General features: G+C 35.5%; 1 protein-coding gene across 1 annotated transcript in view; it reads left to right on the top strand.

Annotated features, from left to right (window-relative positions):
• The first annotated feature begins 1956 nt into the window (after positions 1 to 1956).
• Positions 1957 to 27084, top strand: part of LOC149558748 (diacylglycerol kinase 7-like) — a 158531-nt gene continuing 133403 nt past the window's right edge. Inside the window, exons 1-4 of the mRNA XM_089832843.1 lie at positions 1957 to 2462; positions 5300 to 5422; positions 5569 to 5706; positions 5893 to 5978. Coding sequence (XP_089688969.1) covers positions 2082 to 2462; positions 5300 to 5422; positions 5569 to 5706; positions 5893 to 5978 — 728 coding nt within the window. The 5' untranslated portion in view covers positions 1957 to 2081. The remainder of the gene's footprint in view (positions 2463 to 5299; positions 5423 to 5568; positions 5707 to 5892; positions 5979 to 27084) is intronic.

Genomic DNA, 27084 nt, shown 5'->3' with positions numbered 1-27084 from the left:
ATAGTCCAAGGCCACCAACATTTATGAGGCAGCAAATTATGTCCCAATTGATTAGGGACAACTTCTTTTTCTCTTTAGCAATCTCCCATAGGAATGTGCCATGGATTTTCTCCAACCTATCTGCTATAGCCCCCATGATTTTGAACATGGATAGGAATTACACAGGGTTCCCTTGAAGTAAGGAATTGAGGAGTTGAAGCTTACCAACATTACTGAGGAGTTTACCTTTCCAAACCATAAGTTTCTTTTGGGTACATTCCAAAATATTATTCCAGAAATCCACTTTAACATCTTTGACCGTTAACGGAAGCCCCAAGTAGGTAGAAGGAAGGGTGACATATTGACAACCCATAATTTTGATCACCTTAACTTGTATTTTAGGGACAATATTAAAGAAGAAGACTCTGCTTTTTTGGAAGTCAATGCACTATCTTGAGGCTTCAACATACTTGTCCATTCTCTAGCCTCAACTACCAAGGATTCACCAAAGAAAAAAGGTGTCGCCCACAAATTGTTGTAGGATTGAAGGTGGGAGGGTCGAAGTAGTTTTCTTTGCTTCTTCATTGTTCCACCAAGTTCAACATATTCATGCCCATCACTTTAAACACAAGGATGAATAGGCAAAGGAAGAGCTAGTTTTCCTACCTTAAGCCTTTGTTTGGGAGAAAAAAAATCGCCCAAGGATCCATTATTAATAATAGAGTAATTGACAATTTGAACACATTCTTTAATGATATTGATGAATTTATCATTAAATCCCAGTCTATCCAGAACCTTGTAAAGAAAGGTCTAATAAACTTTATCATAAGCCTTAAAGATGTCAAGTTTGAGGGCCATACCAACATTTTTGCTTTTGTCCATGGAGTGGATGATTTCATGGGTGGAGATGGCAACATCCATAATTTGTCTTCCCCCCTTTCGATTTGGACTAATGGTTGATTATGTTGATTCTAGTATAGAAAATCTTTACCTTTATTTTGTGTTGAGTTGCAAGTAAGAAGTTCTCTCGAGTTGCATGCAAGAAATTCTCTTGCATCACAATAAAAATTTGTCTTTTAATATTATAAATTATGGGTAAAAGAATATATTTAATTAGTCAATCCTCACCCATAAGTACACATTAAAATCTATGACAAAAAAACTAGAGACTTATATAAATGATAAATTAAATAGTAATGTTCTTTCAAAGAAGGCTATTGTCTTAAAGACTCATGCTTTATATGTTATTTATTTATTAATATTAATATTTTTAATTCAATATACAATTTTATAATGATGTATTGTATTATATACATTTTTAATTTCAATAATTAAAAGACAAGTTTAGAAATCAAAACTTTTATTATTATTAATATATTTTCTAATAAAAAACATACCCACTTTATATATATTTTTAAATAAAGTGGTGGGTGGAAGTGGAACTTAAACTTTCCATATTGAAATCATCCAAGCTAATATTCTCACTTTTATCAACACAAATGTCAACAATTCAATTATAAGGGAAGGATAAAGATAACCTCCTTGTATGCATTATAATAATAATAAAATAATAATAATAATAAAATTTAAATTTTCAATACGCCCATCGAAACTCTGTCTAATGAGGTAAGGACAGTTGGGACGGACTAAACATGATAAACTGAATTTAAATGTTTTCACTCAGGGACAAAAGGTCAAAAATGACAGTTAGTTATTTATATATATAATATGAAAGTTCCAATTTCCGAACCTCCCGCTTAATTATTTAAATTAAAAATTGTATAATATAACACATCATCATACAGTTGTTTGTTGAATAAAATAATATTTTTTATCGACCAATTAAAATCATTCGTTCATTCAAACCTGGAAACCGAAATCAAAGGAAAAAAAAGTGGCTGCTATAAGCTATTCCAGCTGAATTTTTGCCACGTAGGATTCCTATATTATATCCTAATGCTGGCGAGAGTTTGTACTGTCGACACTTTTTGAAAATTTCCGAAGTCATCAATACGTTCCGAGTTCGAACCCACGCACGCCACAAAGTTTCCTCCTGCAATTGCATCACTAGCGTCCGAAAGGAGAAACGATAATTGAAAACAATGGCGACGGAAGAAGAGAGAAAACAGAGAGGTCCTAGATTTGATCCCTTTAATACCGAAATTGAAGAATCCTACGCCGAAACGAGCCGAGTGACGGCCAGATCGTCTGTCGTTGATTCTCTGCGCGGCTGCGGGCTTAGCGGAATTCGGGTTAACAAAGACGAATTGAAGAAAAAACTACTGATTCCCGAGTATTTGAGAAATGCAATGATGGAGGCCGTCACAAAGAAGGAGTTTGTCTATGACGCGGATCGCCATCACGGGGACGAGACCAGTACAGCACCTGAAGCCGCCGTAATTGTTTTTATCAATTCGAAGAGCGGCGGCCACCACGGCCCTGCGCTTAAGGCCAGGCTTCAGGAGCTTATCAGTGAACAGCAGGTTAGATAGATTCCCTGGCCTTCTACTAATTTTTCTGATGATCATATGCCTGGTAATTTGATGTTTGGTACAGTTTTTATCTTAGTCGAATTCGCTCCTCTAAATCTTATTAGAGTTCTGGTGTTCCTTATATCATTTAGAACTCTGTTTACTTCCGCATGCTAATCAGATAATCTTTCATAGGAGTGCTTTCTCTTGCAATCGTAGAATGGTTGATCAGTCTTTCTCCTTAATAGAAAAAGTCATATGTAGTACATACAGCTCCGGACCAAAACCATAGGGTATGCTATTAAACATACGCAGACAAAATTTTCTGTTTTATACGAGTACTTGTTTTAGGGCTAATTGTAACATCTTTTTTCTTTTCTTTGGGGAGTATTTGTGAATTCCATAGTTGGTTATCTGGAGACTGCTGATGCAGAGACTTCTCTAGCTGAGCTAAGGTTTCTAGCTCTGACTAGCTCCCAACCAGACACCATTTAAATTAGTAGTTGCCAGTAAACGAACAAGGGTACGGCTGTATTGTACGTTGCCCGAGGGTAGTGGCTAAATAGCCACCAAAACGTAAACTATATAAAGGCCATGAAAAAAAGTACTAATTGTTCCTCTTGGTAAGATACACGTTTTAGTTTGCTGTTTAGACGTTGCAGGGGACATGGTACTCATTATGTATTGGAGTTTTGGTGTATTTATTAGCCAAGTTGTTAGAAACAGGCAATAAACAGTACTGTGCGTCTAATTTTTACCGTCGGAATTGTAATCAACTCTTTTTATAATTTTGGAGTCAGGCACTTCAACTGAAACTACTTCGACAGTTTTTTTTATTAATTTAATAAGTCTGTATATTTGACGTGTACACTTTTGTTTCATTTTAAGATCCAGAACTAACTATGGTATTCCTAAATTCTTATTTACTACGTTTTCTTGGTTGTTTGGGATGGAGTATTTCAAGTATTTATACATACAAAGTACAATGGAACTTTCTTTTTTCAGAGAGTTTGAAGTTGTGAAGGAAAAATAAAGTGGATTCAACAGAATTTGCAGAAACAACTTTAGAAGTCTCACAATCGTTGAAAGTCAGATTCGGCCATCATTGAGAATTGAGTAATTTGCATGACCGGGATTCAGATTGGTTACACTTGGCAAAGACATAGCTTAAGTTACAAGGGAAAAAATCAAACTAATTGGTTATAGACATTCTCGCATTCTGCAACAAATTGGAACTGATGCCGCTAGTCTGTATATTTTTCCTTGTCTCACATATTTTTAACTAATTGGTTATAGACATTCTCGCATTCTGCAACAAATTGGAACTGATGCCGCTAGTCTGTATATTTTTCCTTGTCTCACATATTTTTAGTTGTCAATGTAGAAGATGTAAAATTGTCCAAACCATCCATATTGGACATAGTGTGATATTAAGTACTTAGTGCCATACTGGGGACTCTGGCCTCTTATTCTTTGGGAGAAATGCCTAAGGATACAATAATATAAGCCATGTTTCACTTAACAAGAAGATATGAGCCATATTGTCTGCAGGTCAGTTCTGAAGTGCATTTTTCAGTCAAGATTTAATGGTTTCCGATGGAGCCAGCAAGTGGAAATTTCTCATGTCTGTGAAACAACTAAATTTTTCATTAGGAAAGTGTGATAAATGGAGAAAATGCCTTTTCCCCCTCAAAGCAGAGACAAGCCTTTCTCCATGGGCCCATGTTAGAATATCTGAGAGTGGTATTTATGGCTTTTAGGAAAGGGGTATAGGTAAAGCTGGGTAAGTAGATTTTGGCTGAAATTTCATTTCAGGCTAGGTTTTGAGATGTACATAATGGGATTCTGATGTAGTATTAAGTCCCTTGTACTTTTATTAGTGTGAACTTTTTGTTGCTGCACAGCTGTAGGTAGAATAAAAAAGAGCTTGTGTTCAAGTGGACATAACTTATGTGAAAAAAATGAGGGAATGAGTTAGGTCATTAAAAAATTGTCCAATTCCTTTATTTTATCAGAAGTAACTGAAGGCGACAATTGCTGCATCCCTTAAAGCCTTCCTAGCACTGTTGGGAAATGATTTCTTTAATCATTTGAACGAAAAACTGAAGAAGAAGCTATCTTAAACCATTCTTGAAGGCAATTTTTGAGATTAAGGAGTATACAAAATTAAGGTGGCTGTTGTAGCTTTTCTAGATTGAGGAGTCACAATCTTGTTGGTCCTGGTGAACTTATATCTGTGTAATTCCTACAAAGTATTCTAGAAGGAACATAAACATTTCATCAATATTCTGGTGAGCTTTTTCTCCACCGAAGGGGTTTTCTCATAACTTTTTGTGCTTTACGTGTTCCGTATATGTTCTTGTATTATTTGCTATATGTTTAGTAGTCGTTTTTCTTGCACACAGAATGTTTAAGAGTTCAGGATTTCTTTTTGAATGCAATTTTTGTTATTAATTTGGCATAAAAGGTTCAAGCCTTTTGAAGACATCAATTCCCTAGTTTTTTGTACTCTGTGGAGAAGGTTTGTTTTGCAATGTTTAGCTTATTCAAAAATAATCAATTGAAGGGAATTAAGTGCAAGAAATATATTTCCCAACATTTGTTTCCAATTTTTTTCGTAGTCTATCTATTCTGATTTTTGTCAGAATCTGATTGTTATCATTGTGTGACAGTTGTGGGATAGCGAAAAATGGTTTCTGCCTGTGTCATTTTGTGAATCTGAACACAGGGAGACACTTAAGTAATTTTTGTATCTGTTGCATAAATACTTGCAGCATCTAGCTATTAACTCAATGCATTGAACAAAAATATATCATGATTTGTTCCCTGTATTATTGTTGTTTGAACAGGTCTTTGATCTCTCAAGTGTTAAACCCTCAGAGTTCCTTCACCATGGTTTAGGTTGTTTGGAGAAATTGGCCAGCTTTGGGGACCACTGTGCTCAAGAAACCCGTAAGAGAGTACGGATTGTGGTAAGTAGATCACTATGGACAACATTTCCTTTGATTTGTGATAGCCTACTAAGGTGCTAAATTAAAAATTTATCTAGTATTTATTTGAATCAAATTTTACATACAAGGATGAATACATTTTCTATGAGTTTGTCAATATTGAGCAGGTAGCAGGTGGTGATGGGTCCGTTGGATGGGTGTTGGGATGCATTGGAGAGCTTCATTCTGAGAACAGAAAACCAATCCCACCAGTCGGAATTATTCCTCTTGGCACAGGCAATGATCTGGCTCGAAGTTTTGGCTGGGTGTGTAGTTCTCTTTTGCGCAAGGATATATCTATCCTCATGCATATTTCTGACATTGACGTTGAGACACATTGAATATCATGATTGTTTACAGGTTCTGTGATAAGCTTTGCTGCATTTAGAAATTAAAATATGACGTTTATTAACAATGCTCACTACATCGCCATCTTGTAATGTCTTTAACAGGGTGGGTCTTTCCCATTTGCATGGAAGTCAGCAATCAAGAGCTCCTTGTTGAAGGTTATTAGTGGTCCAATTTCTCGGCTTGATAGGTAAGCTGGATCTCTTAGTTGAGCAATATTTTTAGAACTTTAATATTAAGATTGTTTACATATCGGGTGCTCCTTAAGAGCAACAATCACAACTTATTCAAGCTCCTTTCGAGCAATCACACTAGAAACAACAATTGAAAGACCAAGAGTCACAACTTAGAATCCACTTCTTACAAATGAGACAAATACAACCAATAGAAGACCAAAAGTCACAACTTATAATTCCACAAAGATGTCCCTCTTGGGATTTGAACCAGGATGTCCACAATAAGAACTCATTACTTCAACCGACTAAGCTAAACCCCTTGGACATATTTTTAGAACTTTCAAAAGCTTACTTCTCTAGAAATAACATATAAATTTGATTTTGTGACCAGCAGTTACAATAGCAGTGCTTATTTGTTTCTCTGTAACTTCTGTCTATCCAATTCTAGTTTCTTAGATTGGAAATATCCTTTGAACTTCCAACCTAAAAACCATGAGCTGAAACTTTTGTTAATTTGCCTTCATCCTTTATTATGTCTTTGTTTCAAGATCTGAACACTTATTAGTTGTTTCTATTGTATTTATTTTTCATGAACAACTTTGTATTTTATAACTTTGAAAAGCTTATCTCTCTTAAAATTTTAAACACAGATCCTTAATTTTGCGATAGACTGTTACTCTGGTTTATTTGTTTCTTATTAAGTGCCATCCATCCAATTCTAGTTCTTAGATGAGAAATGTCTTTGTGCCTTCCAACTTAAAGACCATTAGCTGAAATTTTACGAATTTGTTTTGGCTCTTTATTATCTGCCTTTCTTTGATTATTTAAACACTTATTTGTTTCCAATGTGTTCATTTTTTCATTAATCGACTTTGTATTTTTGAAGCTCTGGAAAAATTACCTTTTTTAGAACAGCATTGAAATTTGTTTTGTGACTGATTGCTACTTTGGTTTATTGGTTTCTCATTATGTGTCATTTATTCAATTCTAGGTTCTTAGATGGGAATTCTTTTTGATAGCCAACTTAAGAACTTGTAGCTGAATTTGTTTATGAATTGTTCTGGCCCTTTATTATCTGTTCTTGTTTCAAGATTTGGAAACTTATCAGTTGATTGAAATGTATTTATTTTACATAAATTGACTTCGCATTTTTAGAACTCTGAAAAGCTTACATCTACTAAAGCATTTGATTTTGTGACTGACTGCTACTTGGGTTTTTTTGTTTCTCGATAAGTGTCATCTGTCCAATTCTAGGTTCTAAGTCTTTACATGGGAAACATCTCTCTTGACTTCCAACTTAAGAACCACTAGCTGATTTTTTTAATGATTTTTTCTTGTCCTTTTGTCAGCTGTCCTTGTTTTAGACTTTAACACTTAATTGTCATTTCTATTGTGTTTATTCTTTATTCATTTGCCTGGTTTTAGAGTTTTAAATTTCAAGAACTTCTCTAAGGAAACAACATAGTAGCTTGATTTATTGACTGTTACATCATAGGTACTTATTTGTTTCTTTATTAAGCACCATCCATGCGATTGTAGTTTCTTAGATGGGAAATATCCTTTTTGAACTTGCAACTTAAGAATTACTAGCCAAAACTTCTATGATTTTGTTATGGTTCTTCATTATTTGTTGTTAATTCAAGCTTTGAGCAATTATTAAATGTTCTTAAATATTTTATTATTTATCAGTTGACTTTGTATTTTAACCTTGACGTAGAAAAACAAGAAAAAGACAAAGTTCAATTTTGACATAAGTGACATTCAAGGGAATCAGCTTTGAACTAAGTTACCAGATCCATAATTCATGATGAAGGGGGCCTTACGAACATGCCGATTGCAATTGCCTCATTGGCATTCTTTAATCAAACCATTTGACATCTGTTCATGCTCAAATGTTTTAACACCCCATAATTCTTTCATTGTCTCGGTGGACTACTAAATACATCTAAAGGTATAAACAACTCATTTCTAGACTTGTGTAACACTACTTATGGCTTAGCAGACTTTGCAACCTTGTTTTAAGATTCATTGGCATCTTCTAGAACATGTTGATCGAGAATGTTGTTTATACTTCAATGAGCTTTGGTTTCCTGGAAACCTCTTATGGGCCTTGCAATGTTCATTGTGAAAATAGAAAGGATACCCTTGTAGGTTCTTCATGTCCAACATAATTTGTGGATGAATATGATAAGTGTGTTGAACATAGTTTGTCATGATGTTCTTTGATTGATGTCAAGGAATAAAAAAGAACGCAAATTACTCGACACTTTGTATCTTGTCATATCACCTGCCTTGTATGAGATCACAGCCTCTGTCAAAGAAAATTGCAATCTTCAAAACTCAAATTGTAGTATTTATAGCAATTAAGCCAAGGTTGACTGTAATGCCCCCATTTTTTCCAGCATTGGAGTTTCAGGGATTAGCCTATTATCGTGATCCTCATAGGCTAATTATTGTGGATAGAGGGTCTTCTGTGGTAGTGGCTTGGCTTGGGAGGGTCTTATCTTCTCCACATTTCAGTAAGCTATAGGTTGGTTTTCGTTTGACTCAGATTGGACTTTGTTTGGGCTTAGTTTTGTGTACTTACTATTTGTGGTAAGTTGGTGTTGATCGAGATGAACCCTTTCTATTTTTGAAAAGTGCATTTGGTCACATGGAGAAATAATAGGTACGACTCCTAGTTCAGACGACATATTTAAATGATGAGTATTTTGAGAGTTATTATATTTTTAGTGGCCAAATTATTATTAATTATTAAATGGCTTATTGTAAAGTTATAATTTAATTTAAGTTGAGAGTTGAGTTATCATCTCTGTTCCCCCGAGTTTCCAGTATAGGGACAGCGGGGGACGGTGGGATGGGTTTTGGGGATGGCAAATTTTTTTTGCGATTTTGGGGATGGGAGGAAATAGCAAACGGGGACGGCTATATATATATATATATATATATATATATATATATATATATATATGAAAATTTTAAAATATACATTGAAATTTGCAAATATACATGTCATTCACATGAAACTAAGCACAAAGCTTGTCATTTTAAAATTATAGAATCATAACATACAACATTTGTATGCCATCTAGGAAATAATATCCAATTTTAGTACCCAATTGTCAAAATGCATATCAATATCAGTGAACACTGAACAATGAACATTAACAATTGTCAATATCATAATGTCATAATGATAGACATGATAAATTTGAAAATCAAAATCAAAATATATGCCCAAAGCTATAGGTCCAAAGGGTAGAGGGTTGCCATAAAGTAATAAGTATCAATGTATCATAATCATGTTCATGTTCAACATAAAAAATAAAACATAGACAAATGAAGTAGATTGCTACTCCTATTTTGCCTCTACTGCCATGGCATCAAAATCAGAATCCTCCTCACTATCATCCTCCACAGGAAGCGTAGTCTCATCTAATGGAACCCAACCAATCCTGGTGTTGTGTCATCCTCATCTATCTAGGCCACATCCTCAGGCTCAACATCCCATTGCAAAGCTGGTGTCTGCCTATACTTTGGAGTCTGATGATCAACAAGTCGAAGAGCATGATGCACTATCACTAGCTTTTCCACTCTTTTAGAGGTAAGTCTATTCCTCTTGATAAAGTGGATATATGAATATGTGGACTAATTCCTCTCTGCAGCTGAGGAACTAGCAACCTGTGAAGGAGGAGATTGACAACTATTTTTAACTCAGGTGTATCTTTCCAATGCCAGGTCCACCATCCAATATGTTCTCTTTCTGCGAAAACAACTCTATCCAACCTTGCTTGTGGCTTACCCAAGTTTGGGCCACGAAGGTTGATGAAGTCAAGGAACTGTGCACGAAGAGTAGAGGCATCTTGAGCTGAATAGATCTTATCAATTGCTCTTATGAAGCCATCCAAAACCTTAGGATCATAACACGGGAGGCCACTTCCACCCAACTGTGCATACCATTTGGGATTTAGAGCAAAGGCTGCCATATGAAGTGGGATATTCATCATGTTCCACCTCCGTGTCACAATAGGCCTAATATGCTCCTCATAAAACCCCAATGTAGGATCCTTTGTTGCAATAATTCTCTTCATCTTCCCCAACATGTTGTCAATAGTCTCATAGATCTCTCCCAAACTAGGAGTGTCAGTATCAACATATTAATGACATCTACAATGGGTGCTATAATAGAGCAAATATATCTGCAATATGCAAACAAAAATTAAAATTAGAATTAGAATTTTAAGAATTTTAAGACTATTAGTAGGAAAATCAGCAAGCAAAAGACTAATAGTAAATTTAAAAATCGGCAACTTACTTCATTGTGGACCACCAGCTCTCATCGAGGATCCTTTGCTTCACCGCTTTTCCTTCAAAGGACTTAAAATTAGACCATCATCCCCACTTTGGATTCACCACCATCAATTGAAGGGGCTTATACACCTCAATCATCCTCTCCATCAAGATGAAATATGTGCAATACCTATAGCAACAATTATAAATTAAAATATTAATAAAGTTAAACTTTAACATTAATGATTAAAACTTAAAAGTTAAAACTAAAAACATTACATGTAAATAAACTTATAAATAATTTTTTTAAAATAACTTAAAGTTAAAACAAACTAAAAATAAACTATAATTAAAATTGACATACCTTGTCTCTGCTGGTTTGAGGAACTCCTTCTTAGAGAAGGACCTGAACAGAGCAAGTGAAGTGTGGTGGTTGCAAATAAACATTTGCACTTCTCTAGCTTCTAGCACCGCTTGTTTCACCCATTCAATCTTCCCTATGTCCTTCAATGCATTGTTCAAGGAATGAACACAACAAGGGGTCCAAAAGATGTGCCTACAACCACCCTCTATCATTAAACCAACTGATTTGCACACAGGTGCAGAATCTGTGATAACTTGTACAACACTAGAACACCCAATCTCCTCTATGACATCTCTCAAAATGGTGAACTGGAATTTTGCATCCCTCTTCTTTCTCGAGCAATCTACGACTTTCAAAAAATAAGAGCCAGCAGGGGATGTGACAATGATATTGATGAGTGGCCAATGTCTAACATCGGTCCACCCATCCATCAAAATAGAGCAGCCCGTCCTAACCCAAGTGTGTTTCATATCCTCAAATGACAAAGCAACCTTTGAGTACTCTTCATCTAAGATGGTGGTTCGTAGCTTATGCTCACCAGGGGGTACAAATGAGGAATTCATACTCAAAATATCTTTCACCATTTGTTTATGATAAGTGGAATGAGCTGCATTATATGGGATACCATTAGCAACAAAGAATCTACCAATGGACGCCTCACACTTTTCCTTTGCCTGTGCATTAAACATACTTTCCATTGAGCCCTTCTCACCACTGCTCATCTTTCTCTTCCCTCTAGACTTAGTAGGGCTGCCACTAGTACTAATGGCAGATGACATATGCGAAGATGATTGTGAGGGAATAGATGGTGATGTCACTGTCAAATTTTGCCCCTCCATTTCAGCCTTTAAGTGCAATCTTTGGCATTTTAATTTTTGTTCATCAATCAAGTTAGGACAAGCTTTGACTCTTTGGCATGAAAGACCTAAAAAGTGTGACTTCACTCTTGTATAGCTTCCCCTAAAATCATCAAGACAATCATGGTAATCCCACACCCTAGTCCCTCCCGAATTCTTTTTATCTTTTTCCTGAGGTGTGACATATTGGAGAAGAGGTTTTTTTCCTATTGAAAGGACCCTTTGCAAAATTTTTCATAATGGTGGAAGGGCATTTAAACAAATCAGATTTAGGATCGGGTTTTTTCCTAGTCTCACTACTAGCAACATCAACCCCAACTACATTTTCTTCATCACTACTACTACTAGTACTCTTGGTGCTGCTCATTGTGCTTTGTTTTGACTCTTAAGGTTTAAATATGCAATAGATATATGAGCTGAAACAATGAAAAAATAATAAAAAAATCAGACTTTGCAAGCTGCAAATCTATTTAAAAAATGATAGATGGAAGCATAAAGAGTTTCATACTTGGTCCACAAAATAGAAGATCAAACCCTTGGTCAAGCTCTTGGAAGCAAAAATATCACCTCCTCTTCTTGCAAAATGAAAACTCTAGCCAGCTGCAACACAAAATGAAAACCAAACAAATGACAAAATAACTAAAATGTGTTGAGTTTGAACCTTTTAGGGCATTTGGAGGGGTGGGGCCCACCTGGTCGACCAAGTTGGAGGCTTTAAAATATTTTTTAATGTTAACTTTTTTAATTTTATGCAAACAAAAAAAGGGGACGACCGACTGTACCCGGTACGGTCAGAGGACGTCCATATCGGGTATGGCTGGCTGTCCCCCTTTTTCCCCTTTGATGTCCCCACATATTCGAGACATCGCTTGCATTTTTTGACTTTTTGGGGACGGCTGGGGGATGTCCAATACTCGTCCCCCTGTCCTTGGGACGTCCTCGTCCTCGAAATGCCGGCTACGCGTCCCTGGGGAACATAGGTTATCATTGGAAAGTGTCTATTAATTAGTTAAGCCAAGTCAAGTGAGAGAATCTAAAGGAAGCTTCTAATTAATGTTGTGTGGTGAAGCTTCTTGAGTGAAGTTACATTTTGGCAATGAAAGAGAATTTAGAGGTTATAAATACAAGCCCATGTGTTGAGAAAAACATGCTTGAAATATATTACTGCTTTTGTTGCCTTTGTAGCTTTTTTGAGTTTTCTGAATTGTGTGCCCTTGCTGAAGTATAAGGGTTTCTGAGTTTCTGAAGATTGTTTGAAGTCACTGCTGATGTATAGTGGTTTCATTTGTTAAATCTCCTATCTGTGATTATTTGTGACTGGGAGTTTGGAGTTATAATTTTGAGAATTCTAAGTGGATATATGCAAATTATGCTGAAGTATATGATTTGAATCTCTTTTTCTCTCCTACTTAATACCTGTGTCTAGGAGACCGAATTAGCTGAAGGAAATTGGTGAGAATTTGTCCAGTGATAATTTGGGAATCAATTGCCAATTTGTATCAAGTACTGGGGCCACGATTTGAACATTTCAGACCGCTTATTCTCTATTGAAGGCAATGCTTTTGTTATTCCAGACACCATTGGCAATCACCAAGGCAATTCATTGCTTATAAGGCTAGGCAACATTCAATTTTGGGCCTGCGATTTATTACTCTTGGCGTGGACCTTGATTTATCAGCCGCAAGTGTGATTATGAGGATTGGCATGCATTATACATGGACCTGCGATTTGTTTTTGGGAATATGAATTGATTGTAAGAAACAACAAATGCATTCTTCTCACCTGTGATTTGGTTTCTAAGGTTGGGTCTGCAAATTAGGCATCTACGTGTGGGCAAGGAGCTACCAAATTATTGTTTATTGATCTGCAAACAGTAATATTGAGGGTCAAATCGAACATTATCCCTACAAATTAGGTTCTGTGATTTGTTTGATCTAATTCTCTTTCATTAATCTGAAAATCAGTAGCTGAATGGTTATTGTTATCATCTCAATCAATTTGAAATTAGGAAAAAAAGAGTTGTTACTGTTATACTGCTTCATATCTGAAATTTCAACCGATCATTAAACTATATTTGTTTTTCTCAATCACACTATTGGAGAGTTCATAGAAACAGATGTGATAAAATAAATTTTGATAAGCCATAATTGGAATAAGGTTATTACACCGACTGGGATTAAAGAATAACTATTGAATTAAGGGCCGACTTATTCAATTAGCAAACCTTTCAGATGAGCAAACTCGTTTTAAAATAATGGAAACTTCTTTTGATGACGAAGACTAGTTAAACCCTAATCGAGGCGCTGACCAGAATCAGAGGAGAGAAATAGCAATTTATTTTTGGGCCGACTGAGTTTTATTTAAAATAAGAGCCAACTGAGTTTGATGAAGATTACAACGATTATCTATGAAGAGTTACATCCCTCACAAAGACGATTATTTTAATAGAAGGGGTATGACCCCTTCTAAACTGAAGATGTAATAGGAAGGACAAACTCAATTGGACATTCATCCATGGAAGGATCAAAAGAAAATAGGTAAGAAAATAACTAAGGATCATAAATGTGTAAGAGTAGAAATTAATTATATTATAGCAACTAGATCAAAGATAAATATATGAATATAATACAATAATGGCATATTTACATGTCCATGCTATGGTAACATTGGCAGCAATTAATGATCTTTGCAAGTGATGATTTGTTGCGATCTACTATATTGGATTTCAGATATGAAGGATGGCTAGCCTTCTAAGTTCATGAGACCTGATTATGCCACCCCAAGATGAATGTTATGCTTGTGGGCCAAAGGGCTTTGTGTGCCCTTGGGCTTGAGATACCATCAAGGATACCACCCTAAGATAAATGTTATGATTGTGGGCCAAGGTACTTAGTGTGCCCTTGGGCTTGAACAAGGAGGTCATTCTCCAAGGTGAATGGAGGGATGGAAGGGTGACTCACCTTCTATGCTCTCATAGTACAAGGGCAACCAAACTTGAGACTGCAGTTTGCAAATGTTTCAACGAATTCCTAACAAGATTATTACAGGACCACAATGGACTAGCTAAAGTCTTGATTAGATTTGATATGAGAATATTAGATAATTTAATGATGTATACTTGTGAAAAAAAAAGTGTCTGCTAAACTTTTTAATTTGAATGGTGACTTTGGCACAATATGCCCTCTAGTTCCACATGAAACACTTTTGACCTGGAGCTATGAACCAATGATGCCACAAATAGGGGATCTCATCCCCTTATAACAAAGTTGAGGCCCAAACTTGCGAGCACATTGTATTAGCAAAGGTTCAAGCTTGCGATCACAATGGCCTAGTGGAGGTTTAAATCTAGGTGGGGACATCACCACCACTAGTTAGCCAACACACTAAGTGGTGAACCCCATTGTATGATGTATACTAATGATTAAACATATCACATGTTATTTTGATTTATGATTTAATGTCAATGTCCAGTGGCTAATATTGTGTGTAGGAACTAAACCAAGATTTTTCTTGTTTAACGTTTCTTCATTATCAAACTTTGCATTTGTCAAATCTGTCTAAATGTATAAGTTGAAGTACCAAAAAAACAACATGCTCCACCAAAGAATCATCATTTTATATGATATAAACTTCTAATTGTTTTTAGAATTTTTTATCGTCTGAAAGTGGTATGCAATGCAACGTCCTTTCCTTCCCTGTGAACACCCAATTCTTGACATTGGCAAGTTGAGAGTGTATAGTGTTCAAAGACTATACAATTAAATTGATAGTTGCAACTGAAATGGAAATGCACTAAGCAGCAAACTGATCAATGTCACTTATTTAGTGGAATGGTTATGTGCTGCATGAGTCCTAATGCATTATTAGAGGAGGATCTTGGCACTTTGGTGTCCATCAAATTGTCAAATGATGTAATAAAGTCTTGAGAAGACTGTTCTATACATAGTTGCATTGTAATAAGGCCGAAAGAGCCGATTTGGTGTATATAACCCATTAGGGCCTATACAGTCAAACATGGTTAACAACCACCCAAGACATGTGGAAGGGGATCTATCATGTTTTTTGATGTTTATGGCCATTTGTAACTATTTGCAGTGTTAGGAGAACAGATTTATGGGTTAGATGCCTAATGAGCAAAATGTTGTCAATTTTTTAAAAAGTAACTTTGAGAACAAATGTTGCAATTCAGAACCAATGGCTACATTGATAGCATGACTGTGTGTTGCATTCATAACTATGTTTGTCATTGATGTTGTTATTTCTAAGGATCGCTTGCAGATGTACTAAGCACTGCCATCGTATATGGTATGTGTGTTCCAAAGACAGCTCTCCTCATATTAATAAGCATAAGCCATGAATAGACATGTCTATTTGTAACTAATAATTAATATTATAACATAGTTATAATATTATTTTAATATAATTATCATAAATATAACCATATTTATATATATTATTATTAATTTATCTCATAAAATAAACACACACATATAATTATATCTCATGATATATCCAAATTGACTAAAACTTTAACACTCCCTCTTAGTCAAGAAGGATAAATACAATTTGATAATCAAGGATAATGGTCCATTGCTATTTTACTCAACCCATAGACATTCAATTTAATGATATCTAAGCTCTTAGTTGGTAAAACACTTAGTATGCATTTATACAAATAACTCAAAGTCATTATAATTAATGTCTAAGCTCTTACTCATAAGTCTCACAAAATGTACACTTACCAATATCACTAATATGTATTTATACAAACAACTCAAATATAGTCAATTTAATGACATCTAAGCACATAGTTGTATGTCTCACAAAATACATATTCAAATGATTTAAGTACAACACTTACTCAAAATGTATAGTACAAAATTTAGGCAATTGAAGCTTCCACACATCAACACTCTCTCTTACTTAGGGAGGATAAACACAAGACACATATTACACCATTGGTAATATTAGGCATGACAAATTTTAAGGATATCTTTGATCAAAAGATATCCACCATTTAGATATCACATTTGATATCATGAGTATTGGCCTTCAGAATATATGATATTCATTGAATACTTTAAGTAATGGTCTCTAGAATATCAACACTTGATACTCACTATGTACTCAATAAGGTAATGGTCTATAGAATATCAACATATGATATTCACCATTTTGATGTCACAATTGAGTATTGGTCTCCAGAATATCAACATATGATATTCACCAGATACTCTTTGAGTAATGACCTCCAAAATGAGATGCAAGATATTCACCAAGTATTGTGAGTAATGGCCTTCATAACACCAAGTCATATGATATTCACCATGTACTCTATGTAATGGCCTCTAGAACATCAATTTGCATAACGTTCAACATATACTCAAAAAATGTTTATAAGGTATGTGTACACGCATTCTCATAATGCTTATCATATAAACATCCACCATGCAAGGTATAGTCTATCATGGTCTGCACATATATCATAAGATATCCATAATAGAAAATTAAGTTATCGTAAGATCTGTTGGGTGGATATTTTGCAACCGACAGTTTTGGGTAAAATCCAGTCGTAAAATAGGATGACCAACCACAGTGTGTGAGACAGTCTCTCCTACCTCAAAGGGAAGGCTCCCCCTTCTCACCTTTCTTTGGATCAATTCAAGGTAAGCAAAAAGTTGAGAGATTTTGTAAGGGTCATTACCAATATTCTTTCCTCTTATCTTTTATAAAAGAATCCACTTACCTGTGGAGCAAGTAATGGGCAAGATGAAAACTCAAACTACACTTCTACCTAAAGTTGTAAACGGTGATACAAATAAGCTAAGATTAACTCAAAGGCTAGCTGAAGGTGTACTAGTTTGGCTCTAAGTCCTATTTTAACCTATTCTATAAGAATAACCTCTACAATTGGGGCACAAAGACTTACAGAAGTAGGGAATTCTAACTATTTTTCATAAATTTGAGATGGTAATACAAGCTATAGTCAAAGCTCCTAGTTTATGTATTGCCACAACCGCTCCTTGTTAGAGCTTCGATCCAATTACTTCTTAAATCACTATTTTCTTTTATTGAACACACAATAATAACACGAATCAAAGACAATAGGCACAAATTACAGTCAAAGCTTCTAATTTGCTTTATCACAATTGCTTCCAGTCAAAGCTTCAAATTCAATTGCTTCTTTTATTCACTTTTTCCCAAATTTGTACTACACAATCAAAGTTATGCTTGCACAAGTCTGACAGAGCTTTCTTGCATACAACAAAAGATGATTTTTACAATAATAGGGCATTTCTTTAAATAGGTAAAGGAGTTGAGAAAAAGATGGAGGAAAAGGTGGGAGCAACTCAACCAACTTTGACCTAGTCTAACTAAAAGAGAAATTATTGGGTTAGATGCAACTGCACATGCAACTCGCATTGCATGTAATTACACATTTTCATGTAATACATCCTCTTCAATTACAAACATGAAAGAAGAAGAATAAGAAAGATGGAAGATAATTGAAATAATCCTAGGGATTATTTTGAAGGGCCTTGTACTTGACGATGCAATCTTGAATGATAATAGGATCGAGAGTTCCTATATTTCGTGTCACTGCATTCAACTTGATAATCACGGTGTTACATCTGTTGATAAGCTCTGACTCTCTTTGATGAATTATTTGTTATCATTTGAAATCTTTATGTGATCAAGTTTTTTTCTCATTTAAGTTATCATGAATTCTCCTTTGTAGATTGACACATTTTGGAATATTTGACACATTGAAAACCTTCTTGACGGTGTCCGGATGTAAACTCAGAATAAATTTCTATCAACACCTTGAACTTTTTTCTTTTCTTTTCGAAATAAAGTGCTTGGTGCATTCAATCACGAACTCGGGTTCTCAAACAACCATTGGGAAAATGGAGACCAAAAGAATTCTTGCTTCTTTGATTGAAAGCACACCTTCTTTACTGGATGTCTTCTTTCTTTATAGAAATCCAGGCATATCTTGACTTGCTGCAACGTGAAAGTTTCAATGGGATTGAATTCATGAAAGCTTTGAGATTTGAGTTACAATGACGAATCCATGAGGAGTGGGTTTTCAAAGTATGGATTAGATACTTATGCAACACATATGATGGTTTGGAAATGAACTGGAAAGCATATGTATTTGGATAGAAAGGGCCAAAGTCAGCCTTGGAAGGATGGATATGCTTTGAAACATGAAAGTGGAACGCATGGGAATGTGTGTGAATGAAGACTCTTCGCTTTAAAAAGTGACTTGGGCTTTCAAGATGTCATTGCATAGAAAATGGATTACATGTATATGCAACATGTAATGAAGAATGGAAAGTGAGATGACATGTGAATGTAAATGGAGAATGAGCTTACATGTAAGTGCGTATGAAATGTGTTATGACAAGGGAAGTGGAATGACATGTATTTTGCTCATGAAGTGTAAGTGCATATGGAAGGAATGAATGCAATGTGCCTTGAGGCGAAGTGAACTTTATAGTCATCTTTGTGGAAAGACGAAGTCAAAGTACATGGGAAAACATGCACATAACATTTTTGACCTTTTAAAAAGTGTCTTTAAATCAATAATGGGTTTTAGAGATACAATTACATGTAAGACTTTTCATGTAATCATGTCATGTGATTGGATGCGGAAAGTGAGATGAGTGGAAATGGAAATGAAAAATGAGATTACATGTACGTGTAGATGATGAATGAAAATACATGTAATGACATGTAAAGAATGAGATGCGAAGTGTTGTGACATGGATAGATGGAAATGGAATGAAATGATGCTCTTGCATGAAATGAAAGGTGGAGTGAAGTGAAATATGATAAAGATCTTGGGAAAGAACTTGCAACTTCTTCAAAATGAATAAAAACCAAAAAGCAAACAAGCAAAATACAAACACAAGAGAGAAATGTACTTTTGACAAAACACTCAAACATATCGTCAAGCAAGTCACTTCAACATGCAAATTTGAATTTGGAGTTTGGGACAAAACCAAAAACATGAAAATGAACCATTTCATAATTTTAAAAGGAAAAATACACTTGCCATGGCATCAAAATCAACAAGTATAAAGCATTAAGCTAAAATATGCATAAAATCAGCAAGATAAGCACAAATTAATTGGCAAGAAGGAAAATGTCCACTTAGATGATGATTGTATGCCCTAAATGAAAGAGAAAGAAGTTCCAATGTTGAAAATTTCTCAAGCAAACTTGGATCTTTTCAATCTTGCAAACAGGAATTTATAATGAGCAGCAAATGATGCGTTTTCCATGTATGTGCCCAAAAAACGTGATCAATAACTACCAAAACACAACCTTTTTGGCAAAATGTATGAAAGTAAACCCTTTTTTGATAAAAACGTGGTTCCAAAAGGGCATTATACGGATCAATTTTCACCTTGGAATGTAAAAACATGCCCTCCAATGTCATCTAGAATGATCAAGACTCCAAAATGACTCCTTATTTAGCAAAACCGTGAATTTTAAAAGCCCAAATCTGGGCGCTTTTCCCCAAAATGTGGCTTCAATCTTCATTTGCATGAGTCATTTTTCACCTTTGCATGCAAAACGTGTTTGCCAATAGCAAGAACATGGATAAACTTGCCAAAACGCCCCTTCTCCAAGCAAAAACATGATCTTTTCAATTAAAAATTGGAGTTTTTGGTTAAAAACATGGCTGCATTATACCATAAAATGCATCACTTTTCACAAGGAATCCAATGTTTTTGAAAGGAGAATGCATGGAAATGCAAAAACACCCCTTGAGGAAGAAATTTCAAAACATTTCATAGAGAAATCACCAAAAACAGGTTCTTGGAGGCCAATGTCATGAAATTCTTCAAAAACAGGTTTTGGAAAGGCAAATGCATGAAGTTGAATGCAAAATGGACCTTTTTTGTGTGATTGCATGTTTTAAATATGCACAATAGACCAAAACACACCTTTTAGAGGCCAAAACATGTAATGGGCTCTCTCAAGGCAAAAATGCACATGCATGTTTTAAAACATTTTTTTGCCCAAAAACGGGTTTTGGAGATGCACTTGCATGTATTTGGTGCGAAACATACCTTTTGGGTGCAAATACACGTTTCAGTTACTTGCATATGCAACCTAAGGCAAAAACTCATCTTTTTGGTGCATATGCATATAACATATGTAGCTCAACTTTTTGATGTCATTGCACATTTAAGTTGAGTTTACATGCAATTTCATAGAAAAGGTCCACGTTTAAGATGTCATTGCATATTTAAGTTGAGTTTACATCCAATTGCATAAAAAAGGTCCACTTTTAAAATGTCATTGCACATTTAAGTGATCAATTTAAGCTCATGTCAATTTAATTTTGATAAAATATTATTTAAGTGGGACATAAATTATATTTACATATTTATATTAACAATGTAATGTGTAAATATCACTTAATAAGTAATATTTACCAGAGCATTTGATTTAAATATCAAAAATTAAATTGAACTATATAGTTAATATAGTCACTTAAGTGAAAAATCAAAGGGCAAACTCAACTAAAAAATATAACATAAAGTGCATTATAGTTACTTTAAGTGAAAATTTAAATGATTAAGTAACTTAAAAACATAACATAAAGTAAATTTAAGTAATCTTCTTCAAAAAGTGGAAGGTCACATTAAAAATATAACATGATATTTTTAATTCGTGTAGTTGCATTAAAAAGGTCCACTTTTTGGGGACTAAATTGTTCATATCTTTTAATTGACAACTCCGATTAAGCCTTAAGATAGATCAAATCGAAAGAAAACCAAAAGCGATGGCTTGAGCAAAACCAAAGGACTAAAAACCAACAACACAACTCAAAAACGAAGAAAAAGACGTCGAAGGCCTCAAAAATCAAGCATAGGCTTGACAAACCGAAAAAAAAAGAAAAAGACTTGACGAAAGCATTCAGTAAAATAATTCATTAAATCAAATTGGTGTCGTTTGATTGATCAATACAAACCAATTAAATAATGAAATAAGCTTAGAGAAATACGAAACTAGTTTGGAAAAGTTTCGTATTGTTACCTACATTTGGTGCTGACAAAATATAGGAAATCAAGATCGTCACCTTTCAATAACTTCTGCAAATACAAGTGACATCATTTGGAAGGTGTCACTTTCTCATGATGTACACAGGGGGTAGGTCCATTAAAATCACAGTCACACACATGATACCAAAAGTTTACATGAAGTCAAAACACTCTAATTTTGATATGATCAAGATCTTCAAGATCGGTTGAAGCATATCCTATATATGCTCCTTCAGATGGACATGTTAGACTCCTTTTGACCATCAATCTTCTAAAACCCCTTACCTTTAAAGAAGTGTTAGACTCCCTCTGAATCTAATATCAGTCCCTCTTTTCTTGCAATAACATTTTCAGAGGAATTGATCAATTCACATAGCTCTTATAATACATATATAAATACAAATGAGAGATTGACTATATACATAAATGAAGGTAGTTCTCAAGATATAATAATTACAAAATACTTCTCTTATAGTCGAAGGATAAAACCCTTCAAACAATACTTGATGAACTTTAGCATTTCTAATAGTTTAATGCTTCAACCTCCAAGCTCATAAATACATGATTAATTACAATCCTTCCTTATCAAGAAAATCCAATACAAATTATATTGTCTAATTCTCTCATATATATTCTTTATTTCCATCTATACATGTTATATGTGTCCACTACTAAAGATTTATATTAGCTCACCATAATATAAAGATCAATTTATAATATTAAATATAAAATTAATATAGTATTGATATCTTATATATCACAGTTTATAATATTTGTTTATTATTTATTTATTTATTACATAAATGTAAATATCTACATATATTCACATTATACTTACCTTGATATCGCTAGCAAATTCTTTAACCACCTTTATACTTTACTCTTTAATCTTTATCCACTAGCTAACATTGCATAGTCAATTCTTGTTGACTTGTGTCATAACTTGTTAGCACCACGTACTTGGATCAACTTCATGAAGACGAAAGACGAGGCCTTCACTCTATTCAAGGAGTTCGAAGCTCAAGTGTAGAATCTGGTAGGGAAGAAGATTAAGGTGTTGAGATTAGACAACGGGGGTGAGTATACCTCAAATGAGTTCAAAGATTTTTGCAAGGATGCAGGAATCAAGAGGGAGAAGACAATTGCCTACAATCTGCAACAAAATGGGGTTGCAAAGAGGATGAACAAATTTATCATCAGTTCTGTAAAGGCCATGATCCATGATCAGAGTTTGCCATTGTTTCTATGGGTAGAAGCATGTAACACAACTATATATTTACTAAACAGGAGCCCTCACAAGGTTTTAGAGGACAATACCCTAGAGGAGGCATTCACAGGGATTAAATCAAAGATGGGTTATCTTAAGATTTTTGGCTGTCCAGTCTATATTCATGTGCCCATAGAGAAGAGGACAAAGTTGGAGCCCTCAAGTAAGAAGGGCATTCTTGTGGCATATAGTGAAGAGTCAAAAGCCTACATGGTCTTTATACCAACACAATAGAGGACAATTGTGAGAAGGGATGTCAAGTTTGAAGAAAACTTGGCCTCCAAGAAATCTCATGATCCATCGACAGTTGTAGAGGATATTTTGCAGGAGGATCTAAAAGGTGAGGAGAGTTCACAAAGCTCTAGTACAAAGGGCCAAACTTCAACAGAAGAACAATTAAACCCTTCTGAACTAGTTAAGAGGCCAAGATGGTTTGAGCAGACCTTGAAAGATGCTTGGGAACATGTTGAGGCTCTAAGAACCACATTTAGGGAGAGTAGGCCTTCATAGAAGTTTTCGACGTAAATGGCCTTGATAACCAACATCATAGATTTAGAGCCTTCCAACTTTGAGGAAGTAGCTAGCCAACAGGTGTGGAGAGATGCCATGGTGGAGGAGCATAACTCCATCACAGTGTAACTCGGGTGCGTGCACTCGGGTCAAAAACCCGAAGCACTTGGTGCGCATACGCACCTAGTGCGGGTGCGTCACGCACCCGAGTACCCTTGCCGGCCGAAAATGCACCTCTGCACCTCGGTCGCACCGGCCGAGCATTCAGGTGGTTCATGGGTGCGTCGTGGGTGCTTGGTGCGGGGGTACTCCCAGGGTGCTTGCGGGGTGCTTCTAGTGTGCTCGTGGGGTGCGGCCAACTGAATGGCCCAAAAAGTTTTGTTTTTTTCTTTTCTTTTTTAATTTGTTTTTTATGTATGCTTAAAGAGCATTTGGATGATTCCATTCTCATTATTGACATTTTGTCATTTTGTTGATTGTACTCACTTTGATATGGCTACGATACATTATTTCATTTCACTGTTTCATGCTACTCGGCTCATTGTCATCATGAACATCTTTATGATACATCATATATGATAATCATATTTATAATTTGAACAATGAATTTTGAATCTTGCATCTTGAACTAAGTTAATTTGTTAAATGGTCATTGGTAATGGTTATGAAGTTTCAAGTTTCAAGTTTGAACTTATGGTTTCTGAATCGCATTTCAATTTTCTCTATTCAACTATATTTGGTATGTTATATAATATACTGAAGTATCATTTCATAATTAGATTTTCAGTTATATATGTATATATATATACTATGCAACCACCTCCCCCACCTCGTCCGCACCCCCGCCGTCCCCCCACCATCCCCAAATTGAGGCCTTTTATTCTCGCAATCGAAACTCGTCCCAACGTTCCCGCACCGCCGCACTCCCGTGCCGGGGTAACACTGCTCCATTATGAAGAATGATGTTTGGGAATATGTGCAAAGACCAATGGCGAAGTTAGTAATGACTTCTAGATGGTTGTTCAAAATCAAACATGCGGTAGATGGCAATGTGGAGAAGTATAAAGCAATATTTGTGGCCAGAGGATTCTCTCATAAAGAGGGAGTAGACTACGAGGAGACCTTTGCTCTTGTTGCTAGATATTCTTCTATTCGAGCTGTTATATCCATTGCTTCAGAGTTAGCGTGGAGGATTCCCCGGATGGATGTGAAGACAACATTCCTTAATGAAGAAGTTAATTTAGAGCAGCCATAGGGGTTTGAGGTACATGATAGAGAGTTGCATGTATGTAGGCTTAAGAAAGCCTTGTATGGACTCGAACAAGCTCTGAGGGCATGGTACTACAGGATCGACAACTATTTGCAAAGCATGGGTTTTACCAAGAGTGAGGCAAATTCCATCCTATACTTCATACTTGTTGGATCTGAGATCCTTATCTTGATGCTCTATGTGGATGACTCAATTCTTACAGGGGCAGAGAAGTTGATCGTTGAGTGCAAGTCAGATTGGTAACAAAATTTGAGATGAAGGACATCGGATTGATGCATTACTTTCTAGGACTTGAGGTTTGGCAAGGATCGAGAGAGATCTTTCTTGGACAAGGGAAGTATATACTGCAGATCCTTAAGAGATTGAAGATGGAGATCAGTAGATCAATGGCTACTTCAATGGTAATTGACTTGAAGAAGGTTGATTCTTCAAAGTCAGAATTGGTAGATTCTAGACAATATAGGCAATTAATTGGCTCATTGATGTATCTCATAACACTCGACCAGACATTTTTTTTGTTGTAAACACCTTGAGTTAGTATGGTAGAGCCAAGGCAAGTTCATTGGATCGCAGCAAAGCATGTGCTTAAATATTTGCAGGGCACAGTGAATTATGGTTTGCAGTACCTCTGTGGAGATGGGGTAAAGTTGCAAGGGTATCCTGATTTAGATTGGGCAAGGAGTGATACAAATCAAAAGAGTACTTTAGGGTGTTGTTTCAGTTTAGTTTCAGCCATGATTTCCTGGTTCAGCAAGAAGCAAACCTTAGTAGCACTCAGTTCAATTGAAGCTGAGTACATGGCAGCCAATTTGGCATGTTGTGAAGCAATTTGGCTTTGTAAGTTGCTTACAAGTTTATTTGATCAGAATTTGGACCCTACCGTGATTAATTGTGACAATCAAAGTTGCATAAAACTCTCAGAGAATCCAGTGTTTCATGATAGGTCAAAACACATTCAGATTAGATATCATTTTATGAAAGATCTCAATGGATCTCTTCTACTGATCTGCTGTAATTTTTATATTTTTAAATCTGTTTTCCTGTTTATTTATGTTTTCTTGCAGAACTAGACAAAAGTGCAGAAAGGTTTGTTTTTTTTTGATGGTTTTATAACATAGAAAGGAATAGGGAACAACAACCATGAAACAAGACTGAAATAAATAAGGTTTTCAGTAAAAAACAGAATTATTGCAAACTGTACAAGGCAAATTTGTCTGAATTATAAAGCCAACCAATAAATCCAATGCATTTCCCAAAGCTAACATACAAATTTGATGTCAAACTAGAAGGTGAAGATTGTTCTTGAATCCAGCATACATTTGGAGGTGAATACAAGCAATACTCTATACACCATGTGGTGTATCTGTTGCAAATGGCGTTCCACAGGCTGCAATGAACCACATCCCAACTGGAAAGATGATATGCCACGCTGAAACCCCAATGAGAATTGATGGCTCTGTCCTTAATCACCACGCACAATGCCTAAGAGATTCGGTGCCAAAGATTGCTGAGGGCTACGTCCCAATGAATCATTAACCTGGGGTTTGCATCCCAGACTAGAAATCCCCCATTCAGAGCAAATTCATAAACAAGTTGTCAAATATGCAAAAGATGATCTTAGAATGAAGCTTCCATCTCCTTATAACCCCTCTCAATTGCAAATCGAACCCTAAGTGTCTCCAAGTGGCATTGGATAGTGAAAGTGTTATAATTTCTTATTTTAAAGTGGTCATGTCACTAGAAAATGACCTTTTTCCTCATAGATAGAAATCTATTCATTGAATTGCCTTGAGACCAAAGAGAAAGATTTAGAGAATTTCGAGACCTTTCCAACGAGCTATCACACCATAGGATGTGCATCCAGATGAGGCCAAAAACCCCTTATTACTCCAAAATGGCTAATAACTTAGCCTTATTTAATTATTAAACGCTAACTTAGGAAATATTAAAAATATAACCCAAATAGCCACAAAATGCCCAACTGACTTCACAAACCATAAAATCATCTTGTCACCTATTTGTGACTAAAGTCGGAAATCAAGGATCCATCGGCAGTCTCATCCCTAAAATCTAGGGATGCTCCTAAAATTTAGGAAACAAGCCCTATCCCTTTGAAATTGAACCCAAAGAGTAATCTCACGGAGACCCAACCCTGGGCAAGATCATACATCCTAAAAAGTAGGAATTGCCTCCTAAAAACAAGGAATGTCTCCCAACTGATCAATAACTGCCAGAACATCAAGTCCCCAACACTGAATAACCATACTGGATCTCTATCCAACCCTGTTAGCCTACAAGACCCCATAATAAGCTGACTCACATGTCTCTGCTAGACTGAGCTAAAAGAGGGGACATGAAATTTTATTAGAGACAAGGTCTCGAAGGGAGCAATTAAAATTTAGTATATTTTGATAGATGAACAAGTTGCAGACATACTCATCAAACCCATAGTAAAGGGGAAGTTTGTTTTCTTTTGAGACAAGCTTGGAGTGGTGGTG

The sequence above is a fragment of the Cupressus sempervirens genome, chromosome 5 (genome assembly GCF_028749045.1).
Source record: "Cupressus sempervirens isolate cs-2001-9-10 chromosome 5, ASM2874904v1, whole genome shotgun sequence".
NCBI lineage: Eukaryota > Viridiplantae > Streptophyta > Pinopsida > Cupressales > Cupressaceae > Cupressus > Cupressus sempervirens.
This window is presented reverse-complemented; position numbering and strand designations above follow the sequence as displayed.